Below are 22,840 nucleotides of genomic sequence, written 5' to 3' on the forward strand. Positions count from 1 at the left end.
CCTGTGCTGTGCAGGGGATACCCGGAGCCGGATGGCTGGTGGGATGCTGGGGGTTGTAGTCTCCGTGTGGCGGCGACCCGGTCCGTGCCCAGGGCGGTCAAACCAGTGGCAGTCTATTTGTGTTGTAACAAGTGTCCGACTACGCCACCCGTGGATTGCGGTCAGTGGGGACCGCCGCTGCGCTGCAGACCGCTGAGGCTGATGTTGTATGCGCAGCCAAGTATGGGATAACTCCCCACGGGAGAAGTATTGCCTCAGGGCAGCTAATGTGAATGATGGGAGTGATGGTGTGAGCGTCCCAGTACTGATGGTGCTGGTGCGGCGATGAAACACAGAGACGTGTGGTTGCAGTTTCCAATACTTTACTCACAGTTCTTTACTGGTCCTAGTCACCTCGGTACCGGCGGTGACTGCCCAAGCCATGCTGCGTCCACCAGGCAAGGGGCTCGACCAACTCCCAGGCAATTCCAGAGCGTGGCACAGGACTCCCTTCCTTTCCTTTCTCTGGCCGTCCCCACCAGTGACCCACCTTTGTCCAGCTTCCTCGGGCCTTCTGTTGGCGAAACCTCTCTCCGGTTTCCCTGACCCTATGTGGTATGCTTTCCTGGTGGATGTAGTGAGGGGTCACACCAAGATGTGGTCACAACCTCCGGTTTTGGCTGAGGATTAGTCGCCTCCACCAATTTGGGTTCCGATACCCTGCTCTGCCAACCCTTCACCCGTTATCTCGTGGGTTCTTAGGGTTCCTTCTTCACTCGTGTCTCTGGGCCTTTCTCTGTGTTCCTGTTCCTTGCTTCCTTTCTTACTTTCCTTTCTGTTCCTTCTCCTTTCTCTCTCTCTCAGGCTCCAGCCTCCTGACAAGGCCTGCCTGCGGAGCAGAGCCCATGCAGGGGCTCTGCTTCCTGTCTTCTCCTCTCACTCTTAACTTCTTCTCTGCACTGCACACTGTTCTAAGATGGTGCCCACCTTATATACCTCCTTCTGACACCCGAGCCCAGGTGACTAGCAACCAATGGGCTCCTACCTATGCCCAGAGACCCACCCCTATCTACTCCTACACCACTGGGTTTTCCTCCCCCTCCCCACTCCAGCCAGGAACAGATGCTGTCGTGCCTGCACTTCTGTCTAGTGGGAGCACCGTTGAGCTGTCCCTCGGAAATGGGGTGTGTGTGGTGCATGCAGCTTACTGAGTCCTGGTCCACACTCCATCCTTACCCGGGAGTGGAATATCACACCTCTGGTTCGAGGTGCAATAGCCCTGTAGCAGCCGAGCCCACGGGTGCTACATTCCCCCCTGGTAAATCACAGCACGTCCTCGGGCTGGAAAAGAGCAAAACAATTTAAAACATACAAATTTTTAAAGTGCACTCGCATATAAGACATTAACCATAAACTCATCCCTGTTTGGGAGGTACTCTTTTCTTTTTAACGTTACTGGTACTCTTTTTCTTTCCTTTAACATTCTTCTGTCACTAGCTATGGTCAAAACTACCGGAACTCTTTTAGCATATAAAACATCACATGAAACATTTTCATTATTATTCTAGCAGCATATAAAACTTTTCAATATAAAACTTTTTCAAGTAAAACATTCTTGAGCTCTGGCCGCTGTGCAACTTGCGACCAGGTAAAGGTGCAACAGCCCATTTAATTCCGAGGTAGACGATGCAGTTTCGTATAAAACCAGTAGGGGGCGCTTTAAGAAGCGCAACTATATACAAGGGATTGGCCGTTCCCAGTCCTCGGCCGGTTGGAAAGGGGGAATGGCTGCTCACAGTCCTCAGCCTGGTTAGGGATTAGGGGCACACAGGTAACAGTCCACATTAGTCCCAATGGGGACCACACTCCACTCAGCAACAGTTTCTATACCCTTACGGGTAACTATATACAGTTAATTTTACCGTTTATTCAATAACGGTGTCCTCCTGATGCTCCTTCCTCATAGCCTTCAGATCCGTCCGGATCCTCAGGGTAGTCCATGTCTGGGCGGTACCGCAGCTCCTCCTCTGTTAGACGGTGGACATGGAGGGCATACAGTCCCTTTGCGCCCTTGTGTAGCAGGCCTTGCGACCGGGCCTGGAGAAGGTCGCTGTTGATGACGCCCGGGGTCAGAGGGTGCGACTTTGGGCCTGGGCTGGTGGCGGCAGTGACCAGGGCTGGAGGGCTCGGCAGCAGGGCTTGTTGCGGGGTCTGGAGCAGGTCGGTGTTTGCAGTGCCCGGGATCGGCGGCTCCACCAGGGGGCCCGGGAGCAGGCTGACGCTGGCAGCGTCCGGGACAGGGAGGCTCCTCTTACCTGCTCCCGCGACCGCTCCTGCATCACGCGTCTTCTCCTGGCGCTGGTCGGGGCCCGCGACGGCTGGGGCACTGCCGATGCTGGGCAGCTTGGTCTGCTGCCGGTCCGCCATCTTGCTCTCCGTTCCTGGTGTCCTCCTCCCCCCTGGTGGACCGTGGCCTACCTTGCGTTGATCTTCCTCCGTAGGCCGCGGCTCCGCAGTCGATCGTCGGGGTTGAGGACCTTGCGTCGCGCTCCTGTGACGTCAGCGTCGCTCCCTCTCCCTTCCAGGACCTTACGCAGCGTCGGTGCGTGGGGCGGAGCTTCAGATCTCGCGCGCTTTCGGCGTCCACGCCCCTCTTCTTCCCGCGCGGCGTCCCGAAGATGGCGCCCGATGGTGAGAAAACGACTGTGGATGGCGGGAAGACGGCGGGAAACGACCCAAGATGGCGTCTGATTGCGGGAAACGGTCCAAGATGGCGTCTGATGGCGGGAATTGGCTCCGGATGGCGGGAAACGACTCCGGACGGCGGGAAACTTCTGGAAATGGCGGGAGACTTCTTTTCCAGGTACATGTACAATTTTCTTCAGGCACGCAATACCCGTTTGTGGCGGGTTGGTCTCGATCCTGCCGACTACGCCAAAGTTGACTCGCCCTTTGGGCCTGTGCTGTGCAGGGGATACCCGGAGCCGGATCGCTGGTGGGATGCTGGGGGTTGTAGTCTCCGTGTGGCGGCGACCTGGTCCGTGCCCAGGGCGGTCAAACCAGTGGCAGTCTATTTGTGTTGTAACAAGTGTCCGACTACGCCACCCGTGGATTGCGGTCAGTGGGGACCACCGCTGCGCTGCAGATCGCTGAGGCTGGTGTTGTATGCGCAGCCAAGTATGGGATAACTCCCCACGGGAGAAGTATTGCCTCAGGGCAGCTAATGTGAATGATGGGAGAGATGGTGTGAGCGTCCCAGTACTGATGGTGCTGGTGCGGCGATGAAACACAGAGATGTGTGGTTGCAGTTTCCAATACTTTACTCACAGTTCTTTACTGGTCCTAGTCACCTCGGTACCGGCGGTGACTGCCCAAGCCGTGCTGCGTCCACCAGGCAAGGGGCTCGACCAACTCCCAGGCAATTCCAGAGCGTGGCACAGGACTCCCTTCCTTTCCTTTCTCTGGCCGTCCCCACCAGTGACCCACCTTTGTCCCGCTTCCTCGGGCCTTCTGTTGGCGAAACCTCTCTCCGGTTTCCCTGACCCTATGTGGTATGCTTTCCTGGTGGATGTAGTGAGGGGTCGCACCAAGATGTGGTCACAACCTCCGGTTTTGGCTGAGGATTAGTCGCCTCCACCAATTTGGGTTCCGATACCCTGCTCTGCCAACCCTTCACCCGTTATCTCGTGGGTTCTTAGGGTTCCTTCTTCACTCGTGTCTCTGGGCCTTTCTCTGTGTTCCTTGCTTCCTTTCTTACTTTCCTTCCTGTTCCTTCTCCTTTCTCTCTCTCTCAGGCTCCAGCCTCCTGACAAGGCCTGCCTGCGGAGCAGAGCCCATGCAGGGGCTCTGCTTCCTGTCTTCTCCTCTCACTCTTAGCTTCTTCTCTGCACTGCACACTGCACACTGTTCTAAGATGGTGCCCACCTTATATACCTCCTTCTGACACCCGAGCCCAGGTGACTAGCAACCAATGGGCTCCTACCTATGCCCAGAGACCCACCCCTATCTGCTCCTACACCACTGGGTATTCCTCCCCCTCCCCACTCCAGCCAGGGACAGATGCTGTCGTGCCTGCACTTCTGTCTAGTGGGAGCACCGTTGAGCTGTCCCCCGGAAATGGGGTGTGTGTGGTGCATGCAGCTTACTGAGTCCTGGTCCACACTCCATCCTTACCCGGGAGTGGAATATCACACCTCTGGTTCGAGGTGCAATACCCCTGTAGCAGCATATATATATGTCACAGTAAGATACAGTGCAGAAGATTAAATAGAACTGTCAAATGTAACCTTACCATGGAAATAGAGAGGAACTGACCAGAAGTCAAAAGGTGAAGCAGAAATCTAAAGGCGAAACGTACGTTTTTGGGGGTCATTCACTTCTGGTCAGTTCCTCTCTATTTACATTGTGTGTTTCCATTTGGCAGTTCTATCTAATCCTCTGCACAGTATCTTACTGTTTAGTAGAAAAAGGAGAATGACGTTTCAGAGTGGACCGCGCTGCTGTATGAAGGAAACAGTTCCAGAATTGAAATGTAATTTCATAGTTTTTATTTTTACGCGTTTCGGCTCACACCGAGCTCTTTTTCAAACACAAACTACATAGCACAATCAGTGTATAACAGGGAGAGGGGGGTCTAAATACTGAAAAAAAATCACCAACACTTAAAAAAAAAGTCACCGTGGCTGCATGTCTTGTGGATGTTAGACAGCTGTGACACATGCAGGGATTGCTTGCTTGTTAGGCAATCCCTGCATGTGTCACAGCTGTCTAATAGCCGCGACACATGCATCCGCGACGACTCGATCACTGTTTTCAAGCACGCCAAAGATACTCGGTTAGGCCCCGAGCGTGCTCGGTTAATGGGTTATACATTCGCTCATCACTATTAGTTATTCTCTCTATGAAATAGTAGTCAGTAATCAATACTTATATGTAATAAACGGCATGTAATGGATATTAGTGTGAATGACAATCTAACAATATCATTAAAAAACATTAAATTTTGTTTATAGACTTAAAATTAAAATGGATAAATAAACATATTTTTATTTAAAAAAAAATGTTACACAATTCTATTAACCCCTTCACTACTCAGCCTGTTTTCACCTTCCTGACCAGGCCAATTTTTTCAATTGTGATCACTGTCACTTTTTGAGGTAATTACTCTGGAACGCTTCAACGGAGTCCAGTGATTCTGAGAATGTTTTTTCGTGACATATTGTACTTCATCATAGTGGTAAAGTTTGTTCAATAAGACTTGCATTTATTCATGAAAATATCGGAAATTTGGCAAAAAAATTGGAAAATTTTGCAATTTTCAAACTTTTAATTTCCATGCCCTTGAACCAGAGAGCTATGTCACACAAAATAGTTAATAAATATCAATTCTCACATGTCTACTTTACATCGGCATCATTTTTAAAACATACATTTTTATTTGTTACAAGGGTTAAAAGTTGATCAGCAATTCTTCAATTTTCCAACAAAATTTACAAAACTATTTTTTTAGGGACCACATCACATTTGAAGTGACTTTGAGGGGCCTATATTACAGAAAATACCCCAAAGTGACACCATTCTGAAAACTGCACCCCTCAAGGTGCTCAAAACCACAACATTCAAGAAGTTTATTAACCATTCAGGTGCTTCACAGGAATTAAAGCAATGTGGAAGGAAAAAATGAACATTTCACTTTTTCCCACAAAAATGTTACTTTAGCTCCAAATTTTTCATTTTCACAAGGGTAACAAGAGAAAACAGACCATACAATTTGTTGTGTAATTTCTCCTGAGTACACCGATACCCAATATGTGGGGGAAAACTACTATTTGGGTGCACGGCAGTGATTGGAAGGGAAGGAGCACCATTTGAATTTTGGAGCACAAAATTGTCTGGAATAGATAGTGGACACCATTTCACATTTGCAGAGCTCCTGATTTTCCTCAACAGTGGAAAACCTCCACAAGTGACCCATTTTGGAAACCAGACACCTCAAGCAATTTATCTAGATGTGTCGTGAGCATCTTGAACCCCCAGGTGCTTCACAGAATTTTATAACTTTGAGTCAAGAAAATAAAAAATCATATTTTTCCCACAAAAATGTTGTTTTAACCCCAAATTTGCATTTCCACAAGGGTTAACAGGAAAATACCCCATAAGTGGTCGAAAACTACTTTTGAGGTACAGTACAAAGCTCAGAAGGGAATGAGCTCCATATTGGAGATTAGATTTCGCTGGACTGGTTTAAGGGTGCCAGGTCACATTGGCTGAGCCCCTGAGGTACCAAAACAGCAGAAACCACCCATAAGTGACCCCATTTTATAAACTTCACCCCCCAATGAATTTATCTAGGGGTGCAGTGATCATATTGACACCACATGTGCCTCACAGAATTTAATACTATTGGGCAGTGAAAAAATAATTACATTTTTACCACTAAAATGTTGTTTTAGCCCCAAATTTTTAATTTTTCTAAGGTCTGATAGGAAAAAATGGACCTATCAGTTTGTTGTGCAATTTCCCCTGAGTACGCCAATACCCTACATGCAATCGGGAAATACTTTTTAGGTACAGTAGAAAGTTCAGAAGGGAAGGAGAGGCATATTATAGTGCAGATTTTACTGTTATGGTTTGCGGGTGCCATGACTCACTGGCAGAGCCCCCGAGGTGCCAGAACAGCAAATTCCCCCATAAGTGACCCCATGTTACAAACTACACCTCTCAATGAATTCATCTAGGGGTGCAGTGATCATATTGACACCACAGATGTGTCACAGAATGTTATACCATTGGGTAGTGAAGAAAAAAAAATACATTTTTACCACAAACATATTCATAAGGGGAAATGGGGAAAAATGGCACCAAAATATGTCACACAATATCTGCTGAAGGTGGAAATACCCCATATGTGGCTGTACAGCACTGCTTAGCCACACGGCGAGACTCCGGAGGCACGGAGCGCTATTTGCCTCCTGGAGCGCAGATTTTCCTTGAATAGTTTGCACACTCTATATACAGAGCCCCTAAGTGCTAGAAGAGCAGATCCTCCCTCAAGTGACCCCATTTTGGAAATTATGCCCTTTTGGTATTTTATCTACAGGTGTGGTGAGGATTTTGACTCAATGGGTGTTTTCCAGAAACAAGCAGCAGTGGATGTTGCTGAGTGAAAATTGCAAACTGCAGTTGTAGTGACCAGTATGTTGTAGTGCCTAGTACATTATGCCCAGCTCATGCTTCTGGAGACACGCACTCGAAAATTAAGTGGGCTCTTATTGCTACAGAAATGGCAAACATGTGGACGCTAAATGTGGTTTAGACACACTGGGGCTCAGAAGGGGGGGGGACATTTGGATTTAGGAGCTCAGAATTTGCTGAATTTCTTTTGGGGGGCGAGGAGCCATTTAACTTTTCCAGAGCCTTTGTGCTACTAGTAACGTGGAAGCCCCTATATTTCTATTAACAGATGAAGGACCTGAGGGGAGACTTGCTTTTTTTTGGGGATTGAGTTGAAGCTTTTATAGGGAACATTTTACATAACATTTTGGATCACGCTGCACTTACATCGGAGTTTCCATCTAAATCTCAGAATGCCATGATTCAGATGAAACCCCCGAGGGATCCATTCACTATAATAAGGCAACAGAGTTACTCTGGACTCTGTCTGGCCTCTGTTAAGCTAGGTCCTTCTTTTCAGAAGTGCACAAAATTGTGGCACACTGCGCTTTTATGCACGTCTAAAAAGTGCATATAAGGATTAATTAAGATTTTCAACATTTTTAACATTATCAAGATCGAGAATATCAAGATATATTAATAGCATCCAATTATATTATATGAATTATGAATTTTATATAATAATGACACGGTTAGGCTAGTTAAAGGTGTTGTCTACTACTTTCACATTGATGCCCTATCCGTAGGATAGCGCATCAAAGTATGATTGGCTGGAGTCCCGCACGCGGCACCCCCACCGATCAGCTGTTATCGGTGCCGATGGTGGCAGCCGCCGGCCGGAAGTCCTTACCTGCGGTGCTTGGCCGTCAAGTTGTAGTGGCCGCCGTAGGGTACTGCACATCTGCCTCCTATTCAATTGAATGGGAGGCGGATGTGTAGTACCCCGCTGCGGCCACTACAGATGGATGTCCAAGCACCCCAAGTAAGCACTTCCGGTCGGCAGCCACCGCTGCCGGCACCTACGGATACGGCATCAATGTGAAAGTAGTGGACAACTCCTTTAATGTTTTGGAGAAGAAAAAAAAAGAAAGAAAGAAAATTTATTTTTTTATATAATTTTTTAATACATAAAAAATTGCACAATATGGAAATTAGATAAACTTAAAATGACAATATATAATAAGTGTCAGGAATCTGTGTGTATGATTGAATTTATCCTTTTTTTTTTCGCCTCCTCTGCAGCATTTTTGGGAAATTTTCTTTTTTCGTTTTTAAGAATTTAGTGGGGAAATAATGAGCGATAGTATGTGAGGGATTTATTGACGTGGGATTGGATTTCCCATTCGGTAGGGAAGGGACCAACGCATTGGTTCCTGTTAGAGATTTGTCTACTAAAATGGTACATTTTCTATGTGATGAGGATAGTAGAGGTCGTATTCAGTGTAGACAGGTCTGTTTCATAAACTGAAGGCATTTCAAGGGGTTCCTCGTTGGGTGTATAGAGTGGCGCGTTAACTGATGGGGGTGATTGAAAAGAAAAATGTAAAAGGTCTGGAGGGGACCTGGGATTGGTGTTATGAAATAAGGTGTAAGTGAAGGTAGTGAAAAATGAGATAAAGATTGTGCAGTATCATGTTGTTTGATTTCTTATTTAATTTTATTCATCTATTCCCTGATCTCACGTATGCGAGACCCCAGTTGAGGAGAAGTGGGTGTCCTCGATTCAGGAGTGGGTAATTATGTGTCAGATGTTGGAACATTTTCTTTTGGTGCCAGGGAATTAGGTTCAGGTGCGGTGTTACTGGAATGGCCTGTATTGCTGATAGTGACAATGTCCCCTTTATTATGGGAATATTTACTGTGAATGGATAATTTACCATTCTTGTTTTTCTTTTTATAAAATTGTGTTTATTTATCTGTTTTCAATTTAAGTCTATTAACAAAATGTAATTTTTTTTAATGATATTGTTAGATTATTATTCACACTAATATCCATTACATATAGTTTATTACATATAAGTATCTATTACTGACTACTATTTCATAGTGACAATAACTAATTAATCCACAATAATGAAGTGGTTAGTGCGCTCCACTGGTGAGTGATTCGTCTAAGCCACATAGTTCCAGTACGATACCGGCTTTATTTATTGTTTTTTATTGATAAAGTCATTATTTGCTATTTTTTTTACTTCAATTTGTAAATATTGATTTTAAACATGATTGTACAGTGCAGAAGATTAAATAGAACTGTCAAATGTAAACATACCATGTAAGTAGAGAGGAACTGACCAGAAGCGAATGACCCAAAGACCTCCGACGTACGTTTTGCCTTTTGACTGTTTCCATGGTAAGGTTACATTTGACAGTTCTATTTAATCTTCTGCACAGTATCTTACTGTGACATAGTATATACACTGAACAAAGATATAAACACAACACTTTTGTTTTTGCTCCCATTTTTATTGAGCTGAACTCAAAGATATAAGACTTTTTCTATGTACACGATTTGTTTGTTTTTTGTAGGTGTTTTTTATATTAAAAAAAGCTTAGATTATGACATGAAATAGATAGTTTGGGATGAAAATAAAATTTAGTTTTGGGACACCCCTTTAAAATGGTTTACTGATTGGTGATGGTTTAGTGCCGCCTGTCGGTCCATGTAAACATACCCCTATACAGTCCCCTTATACAGTCCCCCTATACAGAATAAATGCTTACATCCAGTAACTTACCGCTGACGTCACATCTAATTACAGTCTTTTTCTTCATCTTGTCAAACCTTCATGTTAATCGCCTAACGCCAGGACTCGGTCCCTGCAGAGTTAACCGCACTAATCATCGCGCCCCTAAAAATAAAAAGGTCACATATATGTACACATATGTTTCCTGAATAAGAAATCCCCTGCACTACGCAGCTGAATACAGACATGCACTCATCATTATTACAGTATATAATTAGCTATCACCATTACTAATATAAATTGATAATCCACCATTGTGATATGTTAGCTATAATTAGCCACTTTTCCCAGTCCAGCAGATATATAAATTAATTTGCCCCTGTACCCTTTCCCCAAATTCACTACCAGTCAGTCTCCTGCATCCTCAACTCTCCACTGCCCCCCATTCATTATAATTACATGACCTTCCAATTCATTATATTTACATGCACCCCTCCCCCAATTCATTTAGTTATGTCCTCTCACCCACCCCCAATTAAATTTAATATAATGTCCACTCAAACACTTCCCACCCTCAATTCATTATTATTTGCTCTCTTCCACCCTCATTTAATTCATTTTAGTGAAAAAAAAGTTTTTAATACCTTTCCATGCGATCTCCAACAGCTTCACTTCTTGTGACACATGATGTCGGCAGAAGCATGTTCCAAAAAAGTCAATGGGAGGTTCCCTGGAACTGCGCTGCCATTGTGTATTACCGGCTGCAGAACTCCAGGAAAATTCCCCGCCTGGAGATGTGCGATGCCAATGGTGGTGCACAAAACATCAAAACATTATAACAATGGCAATCTGGTTATGGTCCCCCCAGGCTCTTGGGCCTAAGTGATAGCCCAGATTGCCCTCTTTATAATCCACCTATGTTGCTCGCACTGACACTGTGACCCCATCCAGTGTCAGTGCGAAAAGGCAAAAATGTAGATTGATTTTAGACTACGCTCGCTCTTACCAAGATAGCGATGTCAATAAGGATAATGGACAGGGCTTAATATGCAAATTGTCATTTAAATCCTTGTTGATCATCTACTAATGTCATTTCACTTTTTTATAGAGTCCAAAATTACGTGAAGTTTTCAACCTGGACTTTCCTGAAAATAATTTCCTGGCCAAAACTCTATGTATCGTCACTGGGTCAGACATGGTGGATCTTACCTTTCATAACTTCGTATCCTACAAGGAAAATGTCGGCAAGGTATCGTACTAACAGTCTTACAGGGAAATGATTTCTTGTATTTACATTGATACTATGATGTCTCCTGTACAGTATAGTTAGGTTATCAGATGACTGCGCAGCGTCTATCTCAGTAATAGGATTACATGAGATACCTAATACGTATGCATTACTCGTTTCTTCTCATTTTTGTCTGCCTAGCCCAATCAATAGATAAATGTGAGAATCTAGTGTCACTTTTAACCAAAATGTTCCTTTATGTTTTCGGATGAATCCTGTTACACTGATATAATATATTCTGTGCTATGAACAGTAAATTTCCTTCATATAAGTTACACAGCAATTTTCATCGGTGTTTCTTAAAGAAGCACTCCTCCCTTCTTATCCTCTTAATATATTGCAATCATCATATTATATGGCACTGCCCTTTTGCAGACATTTGCAGCGATTTGCAGTTTGTATTGCAGCTAAGGAAAATTTAATTAAATTTAAAATGTATTTAAAAATTAAAATGTATTTAAAATTTAGGAAATGTAAATTTAGGGTATTTAAATAATCTGTTATAGCGAGTGTGAAAGAGCTTGCGAGTGATTTGTCCTAAGTGTGATTTGGCTTAAAGTTCCTTTTAATCAATAGATCTTGGAATGATAATACGGTAAGTTCCGCAATTGAATGTATTTAAATAAAATGTTCCTGTGCTGAGATAATCTTATAAATGTGCCCCTGCTGTGTACTGTGTAATGGCTGTGTCTGACCGTGTATGGAACAGACCAGAAAACAAAATAAATAGTGGAAAAAATGAAATCAAGGTTAAAAAGATTGAGGCTCATTGCCAAAGAAAGTAAAAAGAATCCAAAAATATTCTTCTACTACATAAACGGTAAGAAAATGAAAAAAAGATAGTGTTGACTCCCTCAACACTAGGATGGAAGAGGATGAGGGAAAGGCCAATCTGCTAAACTCCTTTTTCTTTTCAGTATTTGTACAAGAAAATCCCATGACAGATGACGTAATCAGGGATACTAGACATTCTCCACTAAATGCTTAACCCAGCATGAAGTAGACAAATCCCCAGGCCCAGATTGCAGACACCCCCGAGTACTGCTGCAATTAAGTACAATGATGGACAGACCATTATCTCTAATATTCACAGATTCCATAATAACAAGGTCTGTACCATAGGACTGGTGCACAGCAATTTTGGTGCCAATATTCAAAAAAGGGGGCAAAATTTGAGCCTGGAAGTTATAGGTTGGTAAGTTTAATCTCTACTGTCGGTAAAATCCTTGAGGGTTTCCTAAGAGATGCTATTGTGGCGCCCTGCTACGCCTAGGTGCTACAGAACCCAGTAGGGTGCATGGATGGACTTCTCCACAAGAGGCCCTCACACATTCACACATCTCCACCCTACCACCTCAGACCACCAGAGGTAGCCCGTTAGGGATATATATGGAGGGTAGAGCCAGGCAGCTGAGTTCAGTTGAGAGTTTAGTCAGAGAGTAGTGAGAAGTTAGTGTGCTGGCACTTAGACCAGTGAAGACGCAGCACGCTGGCTGCTGTGCTTAGGCGAGCCAAGGCCTACAGCACGAGTTAAGTGCTGAGGGCCCCGAGTGTGGCCGACGGCAAAGAGGAGAGGAGAGAGAAGTTAAGGGGGCAGAGGAGCATACCAGGCTCACCCCGAACTATACACCGGACACCGGGTCCGCGCCTACAGGGCCCCTTCATACCCAGTAGGGATCACCGGATACCTGGAGGACTACAAGTCCCAGGTCGACCAACGCTGACTACCGTACCAGGGCAAGGAGTCACGGAGGCCCCAGCGTCCAGGGAGAGTGATCTCTAAGAGAAAGCCCTACCACCAGGTCAGCAGGTGCAAGAGAGAGAGACAGTAATTAAGCCAGGCCTAGCTCCAGGCAGGTCAGAAGCTTAGCAAGTGAAAGCAACGGATCAGGAGGCCCTATACCCGCTCACTGGGGAGAGTCCAGAAGTGCACCCTTCCTACCGAGTACCCTGGACCATACCTGCATCTACACCAGTAAAGGTACTGAAGCAAACTCCAGTGTGAGTGTCTATCATTTCTCCCTGAACCGTCCTGGCCGTCTCTCACCTGTACCACCATCCATTCCCCCACGCTGCCCTGAGGCCCGCTCTACCTGTGGGGAGCCGTTCCATCATAAGCTGCCCTAACATCCGCCTCAGAGGACTGTCGCAGCGCTGGTAATCCTTACCAGGCACCACAGGTGGCGTCACGAACACTTCCCCAAACCCCATACAAATAACAATCCCCTTTTTGTTGACCGCCCTGGGCCACGGACCGGGCCAGCCAACGTGATATGCCCCTCCAGCATCCATAGGCCAGGCTGCCGAGTACCCCACGGCTCTGGAGGCGCATCAACTTCTGGCGTCACAAACAGGATTGCGTGCCCACTGCCACAGGGTACTGTGCGCCTTAAAAGACTGTAACACTCACTGTGGTGAAGGTTTCCCGCCATTATCCGCCATTTTCCTGTCGCCGCGCGGGAAGAAGAGGGGCGTAACCGCGGGAACCCGAGAGGCGTGACTGTGAAAGCGCGCGAAGCCCAGGACACGCCCCACCCTTGACGTCGAACCAGGAAGCTCCAGGTCCTGGAAGGAGTCCAGTGGACGCTCTGACGTCAGACGCGAGCGACGCAAGGTCCTGGAAGAAGACTGTCGCCCGCGGAGCTGCGGCCTACCTGATAAAAAGTGAAGAAGGTAGGCTACGGTTTACTAGGGGGGGCGCAACCATGGCCGACGACCAGCAAGCCGCCGGAGCACCGGTTAACACTCCTGATGCCCCCCCAGTATGAGGGCAAACCAGACACCCTGTCTGGATTCAAGAGAAAAATATGCGGTGTACTGGACATGTATTCTATGACTGGTAAGCAGCGAGCTGCTGTTGTGCTGGGACAATTGACTAGTGCCGCAGAGCGGGAAGTTGAAACCTGGCCAGCCGCAGACTAGGAATCAGTATCCATTATCTTTAAGAGACTGCAAACTGTTTTTGAAAACCGCACTGAGACAGATCTCCGGATGAGGTTCTACCACTGTACCCAGAAACCTGAGGACAGTATCCGGGACTACGCCTGGCGCTTACAAGAAGCCCGGCGGGCCCTGAAACAGGTTAGTCCAGCCAGCATACAAGATGAAAATAAAATGCTGACGGAACAGTTCATCCGGGGGTTGAGGTCCCAGGAGGAGAGCAGAACTGTACGGTTGTGGGCTTTAGATCATCCAGATGCCACCTTTGACATCCTTAAGGACATGGCTATAAAGGGTCTGCAGCCCCTGGAAACAACAGATACTGCTATCCAGCGTTACCACAGTGCCCGCAGCACCCACTGCTCCTTCATTAACGGCTGAAACAAAAATGGAAACAGTGCCTCCTAGCGAGCTGGACAGCCTGCGCTCTGAAGTGCGTCAGCTAAGTAAAACCCTGGCCACTGTCCTGAGCACCCTGCAGCTACAGACGGAGCCCGAGCCGGAAGGAAGGATCCTACTCGCCGACAGCCCTGAGGATGTCCCCTGGATGAGGAGAAGAAGGAGGACAACGCCACCCCGTAGGAGGACAATGCCACCCCGTGGGAGGACCAACGACCAACGTCGCCCTCCAGGAGACTTCATCTGCTACCGTTGCCACAAGGCAGGCCACACAGCACGGAACTGTCCTTTAAACGATCAAACCCTGGGGCCGAGGGCCGACACCCAGGAGTAAATCAACCAGGCCCATTAAGCTGGTGCCACCTGTTCATAGGAGGAAGGCCTTTCCTGTCCATCATGCTGGACGGCATAGCTACACCTGCGTTTCTGGACACCGGCTCACAGGTAACCATCATACCTGATGTCCTCTACAAAAGGTACTGGTCCATAGATGAACTCCACCCGCCAGCCCCAAACCTCTCTGTGTATGCCTCTAATGGCCTTCCTCTTAACCTAGTAGGGGTTAAGGATGTGACAGTGAAGGTGGGGAGAGCGGAACTAAAGGACCAAGGACTGATTGTAGTAGAATCTAACCCTGGTGATACGGACTTGTATATGATACTTGGTACAAATATTGTTGGTAACTGTTTGGGAGAAGTGTTGTTTTTACTCCAACAGATTGCTGACACTGCCAAACCAGGGCAGAGGAAGGTGCTCCAGAGAGAGATTCGAGCTCTCCTGTACCAGCAACAGGTAAAGCTAACAGGTGGTGAGATTGGTAATGTACGGGTGACCGACCCGATACCCATTGTGATTCCCCCGATGAGTGAAATGCTGATTTGGTGTAGGGCAGCAATAGGTCTGAAAGGACGGAGCTACCAGGCGGTAGTGGAGCCCATTAGCTCAGAGCACAGACCTACACTCTTAACTGATAGAGGGGTAGTTGATGTACGCAATGGGAGGGTACCCATACGTCTCCTAAATTGTGGGGAGGAGGAAGTTAAAATACCAAGATACGCCACCGTTGCCAGACTGTATACTGTAACTAATGATGCCATACACACAGTGGAATCCTTGACCCCACCAGATACAGTGGAGGACAATGACTCCGAAGCTCAGCTGGAGGATTGGTGTCAACAGCTCCATGTTGGGACTGACGCCACTCCTGTCCATCATAAACAAGGTGTACACAGGGTGGTTCTTGAATACGAACAGGTGTTCAGCAAACACCCACTTGATTTTGGGAGGATTAAAGGGGTACAACACCATATACCCACAGGTGACCATCCACCCATCAAAGAACGTTACAGGCCCATACCACCAGCACACTACAAGAAAGCGAAGGAAATGTTGCATGACATGAAGGAAGCAGGGGTAATAAGAGATAGCTGTAGCCCCTGGGCAGCTCCCCTGGTCCTGATCAGGAAAAAGGATGGAAGCATGAGGATGTGTGTAGATTACAGACAGGTAAACCGCATAACACATAAAGATGCATACCCTTTGCCCCGTATAGAGGAATCCCTGGCTGCACTAAAGTCTGCAAATTACTTCTCTACCCTTGACCTCACCAGTGGGTACTGGCAAGTAGCAGTTGCTGAGGAGGACCGGGAGAAGACGGCCTTCACTACCCCGATGGGACTCTGCGAGTTCAACAGTATGCCGTTCGGACTCTGCAACGCCCCTGGAACTTTCCAGAGATTGATGGAGTGCTGTTTGGGACATAGTAATTTTGAGACCGTGCTGCTATACCTGGTTGACGTGATAGTGTACTCCAAGACATATGAGGACCATTTGAAGCACCTGGCGGAGGTATTTGAAGCATTGTCCCGGTATGGGATGAAATTGAAATCTTCCAAGTGCCACCTGCTCAAACAGAAGGTTCAGTACCTGGGGCACATCGTCAGTCCAGAAGGAGTAGCACCAGACCCGGAGAAGGTCACTGCCATCCAGAAATGGCCGGAACCGAAGAATCTCAAGGAGGTACGTCAGTTCCTGGAACTGGTCGGGTATTACCAGAGATTTGTAAAGGTCTACACCAAGAAGGCAGTGCCTTTGCAAGATCTCCTGGTAGGACAGTCCAACAGAGGCAACCCCCCCCCCTTCCAGTGGGGTAAAGAGCAGGCTGAGTCCTTTGCAGTGATGAAAGAGATCCTGACTAGTGAAGAAATCCTGGCCTACCCTGATTACAGCCAGACTTTCCTGCTGTACACCGATGCCAGCAATGAGGAACTAGGAGCTGTGTTAAGCCAGAAGCAGTATAGCAAAGAGAAGGTGATTGCCTATGCCACCAGGAAGCTTCGTCCTACCGAGAGGAATCCAGAAAACTATAGCTCCTTCAAGTTGGAGTTCCTGGCCTTGGTCTGGGCCATCACTGAACGATTCAAGCACTACCTGGCCTCCACTAAGTTCACAGCCTATACTGACAACAACCCCTTGACACATCTAGAGACAGCCAAGTTGGGAGCCATGGAACAGCGTTGGATGGCCCGACTGTCAAACTATCAGTTCACCATTAAGTACCGGGCAGGCCACAAGAACGCCAACGCCGATGCCCTATCCAGAATGCCTCACCAGTTGGACATTGAAGAAGAAGTGGATGACCTGGAGGAGGTTGAGCTACCTGCCTTCCACAGAAATGGGATGGTCCACGAGCAGCGCACCTCCAGGAGGTATCGTGGTAAGACACTAAACCCGTTACCTCATCACAGTTGGAAGGAGACCCAGGACAGCGACCCGGTTGTCAGCCGTATCAAAGAGCTGATAACCCAGGAAGGTTTCTCCCTGGGGAAGGACGCTTCTCCACAAGCCAAGCAACTGTGGAATGAGAGAAGCCGACTGTTCATCTATAGAGAGAAGCTGTGCCGAAGGTATGTCAACCCTAAGACCCATGAGATGGTATGGCAGATCGTAGTGCCCAGGACAGACATCCAGATGGTGTTGCAGGCCTACCACGATCAAGCAGGGCACTTTGGCTGGAAGAAGCTGGAAACCCTCCTGAAGAGTTGGTTTTATTGGGTTGGAATGCGGAGTTCCATAGAGAGGTGGTGCCGGGATTGTGGACCCTGTAGCGTCAGAAGAAAAGACTACAGCAGCCAGAAAGCACCCTTGCAGTCCATCAAGACAACCCAGCCCCTGGAGATCGTCGCTCTGGATCACGTCAAGCTGTCACCCAGCAGGTCAGGCTACTCTTATGCCCTGACCATGGTGGATCGCTACTCAAGGATCTGACGGCAGAAACTGCTGCAAGGACGTTTCAAGCATACTTCTGCAGGCCCCATGGATACCCGGATAAGGTGCTGACGGATCAAGGCCCTGCCTTTGAAGCCGAGCTGTTCAGAGTTTTGCCATCTGTATGGGTGTAAGAAGATTCGGACTACGCCGTACCACCCTCAAACCAATGGTCTATGTGAAAAGATGAACAATATCGAAGAAAGGAATCAGTGGCCAGACAAACTACCTGACCTGGTAGATCTGTACAATCACATACCTGTGAGTGCCACCAATTGTACTCCAGCGTACCTCATGAGAGCAAGACCCGGAAAGTTGCCCATGGACCTGTAGCTTGGAGTGGTAGAGCCAGAACCAGATAAGTCCACTGAAGACTGGGATACGACTCGGCAGGAAGCAGTGCAAGAGAGTACAGGCCTGTGTCGAAGACAGTCTAAATAGGATGAGAGATAAGCAGGAAGCACAGTACAACAAGAGTGCACCAGCAGAGCCCTTAGCACCTGGAGAAGTTGTGCTGAAGCGAAAGAGAAGAAACCACAAGCTTGACGACCAATGAGAAAAAGAGCCTTACACTGTGTTGGATTCCAGGTTCGACAATAGAAAAACCTGTTTAATCAGTAAAGATGGAGGTAAGACAACTGCAACAGTCTCAAGAGACCACTTGAAGTTGTGCCCCGGTCTGTTGAAGCCACAGGAAGAAGTACCTCTTATAGTGCCTGTAGAACCCAAAGAAGATGTACTCCATACTGTCTTAGGAGATTTCCCGGCAGATTGGCCTCAACTGGATGGAGCTGTAATAATACCTGTGATACACTTCTACCAACAGCCAGAAGACCCTCCACAGCAAGTAAGACCTGTAAGTGCCCCAGAAGAGCCTGCTCAGGAAGAATCCCCAGAAGAAGGATCACCGGTAGAAGCAGAGCCAGTAGGCCCAGTAACCAGTGTACTTGCCAGTCCCATCGAGAGGTTAAGACAGTTCTACAATTTGCCCACACGTAGATCTGACAGGGTAGCAGACAGTGAAAACACAGACATCAACAACACCTCAATACTACGTAGGTCAATACGCAGTACAAAAGGCCAGATCACTGCCAGGTATAAGGAATAAGTTAGAAATACCTTCAATGTAAATAGTTACCCAGTTGGGTATTGCCTACTGTCATTATGTGAACTGGACAATATATGTGCGTTTAGTTACCCGTAAGGGTATAAAGACTTGTAGGCTGAGGACTTTGAGCAGCCAAAAACTGTCCATATAAATAGTTGCACTTATTAAAGTGCCCCCTTTTTGATTGTGTGCAACACATGACCACTGAACAAAAACCCGTTTGGCGTGGCCGAAGACGTGGTCCAGCACCTGGATCACTTATGCCCTGTAGCCACGCCCAGGGCCTACGTTGAGGGTTTTCAGGCGGGTCCCTCATGTGACTCATGTTCTTTTATCGGTGAAATGGACACCTGGTTACGGGACATACTGTAACTTTATTGTTATTATTATACTTGTTGTTATTATTGTTATTTTTATTTTTGTTGTAACCTGTTACAAAATGCTTCAGTCCAGGAGTACTGAATTGTACTAGGGGGGAATGTGGCGCCCTGCTACGCCTAGGTGCCACAGAACCCAGTAGGGTGCATGGATGGACTTCTCCACAAGAGGCCCTCACACATTCACACATCTCCACCCTACCACCTCAGACCACCAGAGGGAGCCCGTTAGGGATATATATATGGAGGGTAGAGCCAGGCAGCTGAGTTCAGTTGAGAGTTTAGTCAGAGAGTAGTGAGAAGTTAGTGTGCTGGCACTTAGACCAGTGAAGATGCAGCACGCTGGCTGCTGTGCTTAGGTGAGCCAAGGCCTACAGCACGAATTGAGTGCTGAGGGCCCCGAGTGTGGCCGACGGCAAAGAGGAGAGGAGAGAGGAGGTAAGGGGGCAGAGGAGCATACCAGGCTCACCCCGAACTATACACCGGACACCGGGTCCGCGCCTACAGGGCCCCTTCATACCCAGTAGGGATCACCGGATACCTGGAGGACTACAAGTCCCAGGTCGACCAACGCTGACTACCGTACCAGAGCTAGGAGTCACGGAGGCCCCAGCGTCCAGGGAGAGTGATCTCCAAGAGAAAGCCCTACCACCAGGTCAGCAGGTGCAAGAGAGAGAGACAATAATTAAGCCAGGCCTAGCTCCAGGCAGGTCAGAAGCTTAGCAAGTGAAAGCAGCGGATCAGGAGGCCCTATACCCGCTCACTGGGGAGAGTCCAGAAGTGCACCCTTCCTACCGAGTACCCTGGACCATACCTGCATCTACACCAGTAAAGGTACCGAAGCGAACCCCAGTGTGAGTGTCTATCATTTCTCCCTGAACCGTCCTGGCCGTCTCTCACCTGTACCACCATCCATTCCCCCACGCTGCCCTGAGGCCCGCTCCACCTGTGGGGAGCCGTTCCATCATAAGCTGCCCTAACATCCGCCTCAGAGGACTGTCGCAGCGCTGGTAATCCTTACCAGGCACCACAGGTGGCGTCACGAACACTTCCCCAAACACCATACAAATAACAATCCCCTTTTTGTTGACCGCCCTGGGCCACGGACTGGGCCAGCCACCGTGATATCCCCCGCCAGCATCCATAGGCCCGGCTGCCAAGTACCCCACGGCTCTGGAGGCGCGTCACTATCCTGTAGTATCTCAATAAGAATAACCTCATGACCCAATATCAACATGGGTTTATGAGGGATCAATCATGTCAAACTATTCTGTTCAGATTCTGTGAGGAGATAAGTACCAGACTGGACCAGGGAAACGCAGTGGATGTTGTGTATATGGACTTCTCAAAGGCATTTGATACAATGCCACACAAAAGGTTGATATATAACATGAGAACAATGGGGATAGGGGAAAATATATGTATGTGGGTTATGGCTCAGTGATAGGAAACAAAGGGTGGTTATTAATGGAACACATTCTGATTGGGTCACAGTTAACAGAGGTTAGTATTAGGCCAGGGGTCACTTAACAGGAGTCAATATTAGGACCTCTTATTTTTAACATATTAATTAATGACCTCGTATGGGGCATACAGAGTAGAATTTTGGCCCTAATACCCAGGGACATCTCTCTTAGCCCTAATACAAGGAACATCTCTCTTAGCCCTACTACCCAGGGACATCTCTCTTAGCCCTAATACAAGAAACATCTCTCTTAGCCCTACTACCCAGGGACATCTCTCTTTGCTCTAATACAATGGACATCTCTCTTAGCTTTACTACCCAGGGACATCTCTCTTAGCCCTAATACAAGGGACATCTCTCTTAACCCTACTACCCAGGGACATCTCTCTTAGCCCTAATACAAGAAACATCTCTCTTAGCCCTAATACAAGAAACATCTCTCTTAGCCCTAATACAAGGAACATCTCTCTTAGCCCTACTACCCAGGGACATCTCTCTTAGCCCTAATACAAGAAACATCTCTCTTAGCCCTACTACCCAGGGACATCTCTCTTTGCTCTAATACAATGGACATCTCTCTTAGCTTTACTACCCAGGGACATCTCTCTTAGCCCTAATACAAGGGACATCTCTCTTAGCTTTACTACCCAGGGACATCTCTCTTAGCCCTAATACAAGGGACATCTCTCTTAGCCCCAATACAAGGGAAATCTCTCTTAGCCCTAATACAAGGGAAATCTCTCTTAGCCCTACTGCCCAGGGACATCTCTCTTAGCCCTATTACCCAGTTACAGTGCTCTTAGTCCTACTATCCAGGGACAGTGCTCCTTAGCCCTACTATCCAAAAACAGCTCTCTTAGCCCTTCTATCCATGGACAGCTCTCTTAGCCCTACTAACCAGCTACAGTTCCCTTAGCCCTACTACCCAGGGGCATCTCTTTTAGTCCTACTACCCAGGGGCATCTGTTTTAGTCCTACTACCCAGGGACATCTCTCTTAGCCCTACTACCCAGGGACAGCGCTCTTAGCCCTATTACCCAGGTACAGTGCTCTTAGCCCTACTATATAGGGACAGTGCGCTTAGCCCTACTACCCAGGTACAGTGCTCATAGCCCTACTATACAGGGACAGTGCGCTTAGCCCTACTACTCAAAACAGCTCTCTTAGCCCTACTACCCAAAACAGCTCTCTTAGTCCTACTACCCAGGAACAGCTCTTTTAGCCCTACTACTTAGGGACAGTGCTCTTGGCCCTATTACCCAGGAACAGCTGTCTTAGCCCTGCTAACCAAGGACTGGTCACTTAGCCCCACTATCCAGGGACAGCTCTCTTTGCCCTACTAGCCAGGAACAGCTCTTTTTGCCCTACTACCCAGGGACGGCGCTCCTAGCCCTAGCACCCAGGAACAGCGCTCTTAGCTCTACTACCCAGGGAGGGACAGCTATCTTAGCCCTACTGTCCAGGGACAGTGTTCTTAGCCCTCCTGCCCAGGGACAGCCCTCTTATAGTCCAGTCCATGTTGCAAAGACATCTGCATGAGCCCTTACAATTTCAATTGGCCCTTTGAAGGCAACCTTAATGCTCATGCAGCCCTTGGTGAAAATGAGTTTGACACCCCTGGTCTAGAGGAAAGGTTTAATCATAATCACAGACGGGGATTCTTTACTGTAAGAGCAGTGAGACTATGGAACTCTCTGCCGCATGATGTTGTAATGAGTGACTCACTACTAAAATTTAAGAAGGGCATGGATGCCTTTCTTGAAAAATATAATATTACAGGTTATTGGCATTAGATTCTATGATGGGATGTTGATCCAGGGAACTAGTCTGATTGCCGAATGTGGAATCAGAAAGGCGTTTTTCCCCTAATATGGAGCTATTACTGCCTACCCCAAGGGGTTTTTGTTTTTCTCTGAATCAACATGTTAGGCTATAGGTTGAGTTCGATAGACTTAAGTCTACCTTCAACCTTAGAAACTATGAAACTGTACTTAAAATTTCTCATTTTGCTGTTCTACATAGTTACTTCTTCTATTTCCCCGCCTGCCAGGGACTTAGCATTGATGTAGAATTGTAGTTCTATTGATGACTCATGCAGGGAAAAGAGACGTCATGTTTCTACATAGAGCTTAGAAGGATTCAGCTAGTCTGTTTTTAATC

The 22,840-nt window shown here is 47.4% G+C and overlaps 1 protein-coding gene across 2 annotated transcripts in view; it reads left to right on the forward strand.

The window, feature by feature from the left end:
* Window positions 1-22,840, forward strand: part of PLCB2 (phospholipase C beta 2) — a 181,089-nt gene that overhangs the window by 88,084 nt on the left and 70,165 nt on the right. For both annotated transcript variants that reach the window (XM_073639196.1, XM_073639197.1), the window contains exon 4: window positions 10,945-11,085. In XM_073639196.1, the coding sequence (XP_073495297.1) occupies window positions 10,945-11,085 (141 nt within the window). The remainder of the gene's footprint in view (window positions 1-10,944; window positions 11,086-22,840) is intronic.

This window comes from Phyllobates terribilis, unplaced genomic scaffold, assembly GCF_046119375.1.
Source record: "Phyllobates terribilis strain yellow unplaced genomic scaffold, ASM4611937v1 Scaffold_7__3_contigs__length_470593459, whole genome shotgun sequence".
Classification (NCBI taxonomy): domain Eukaryota; kingdom Metazoa; phylum Chordata; class Amphibia; order Anura; family Dendrobatidae; genus Phyllobates; species Phyllobates terribilis.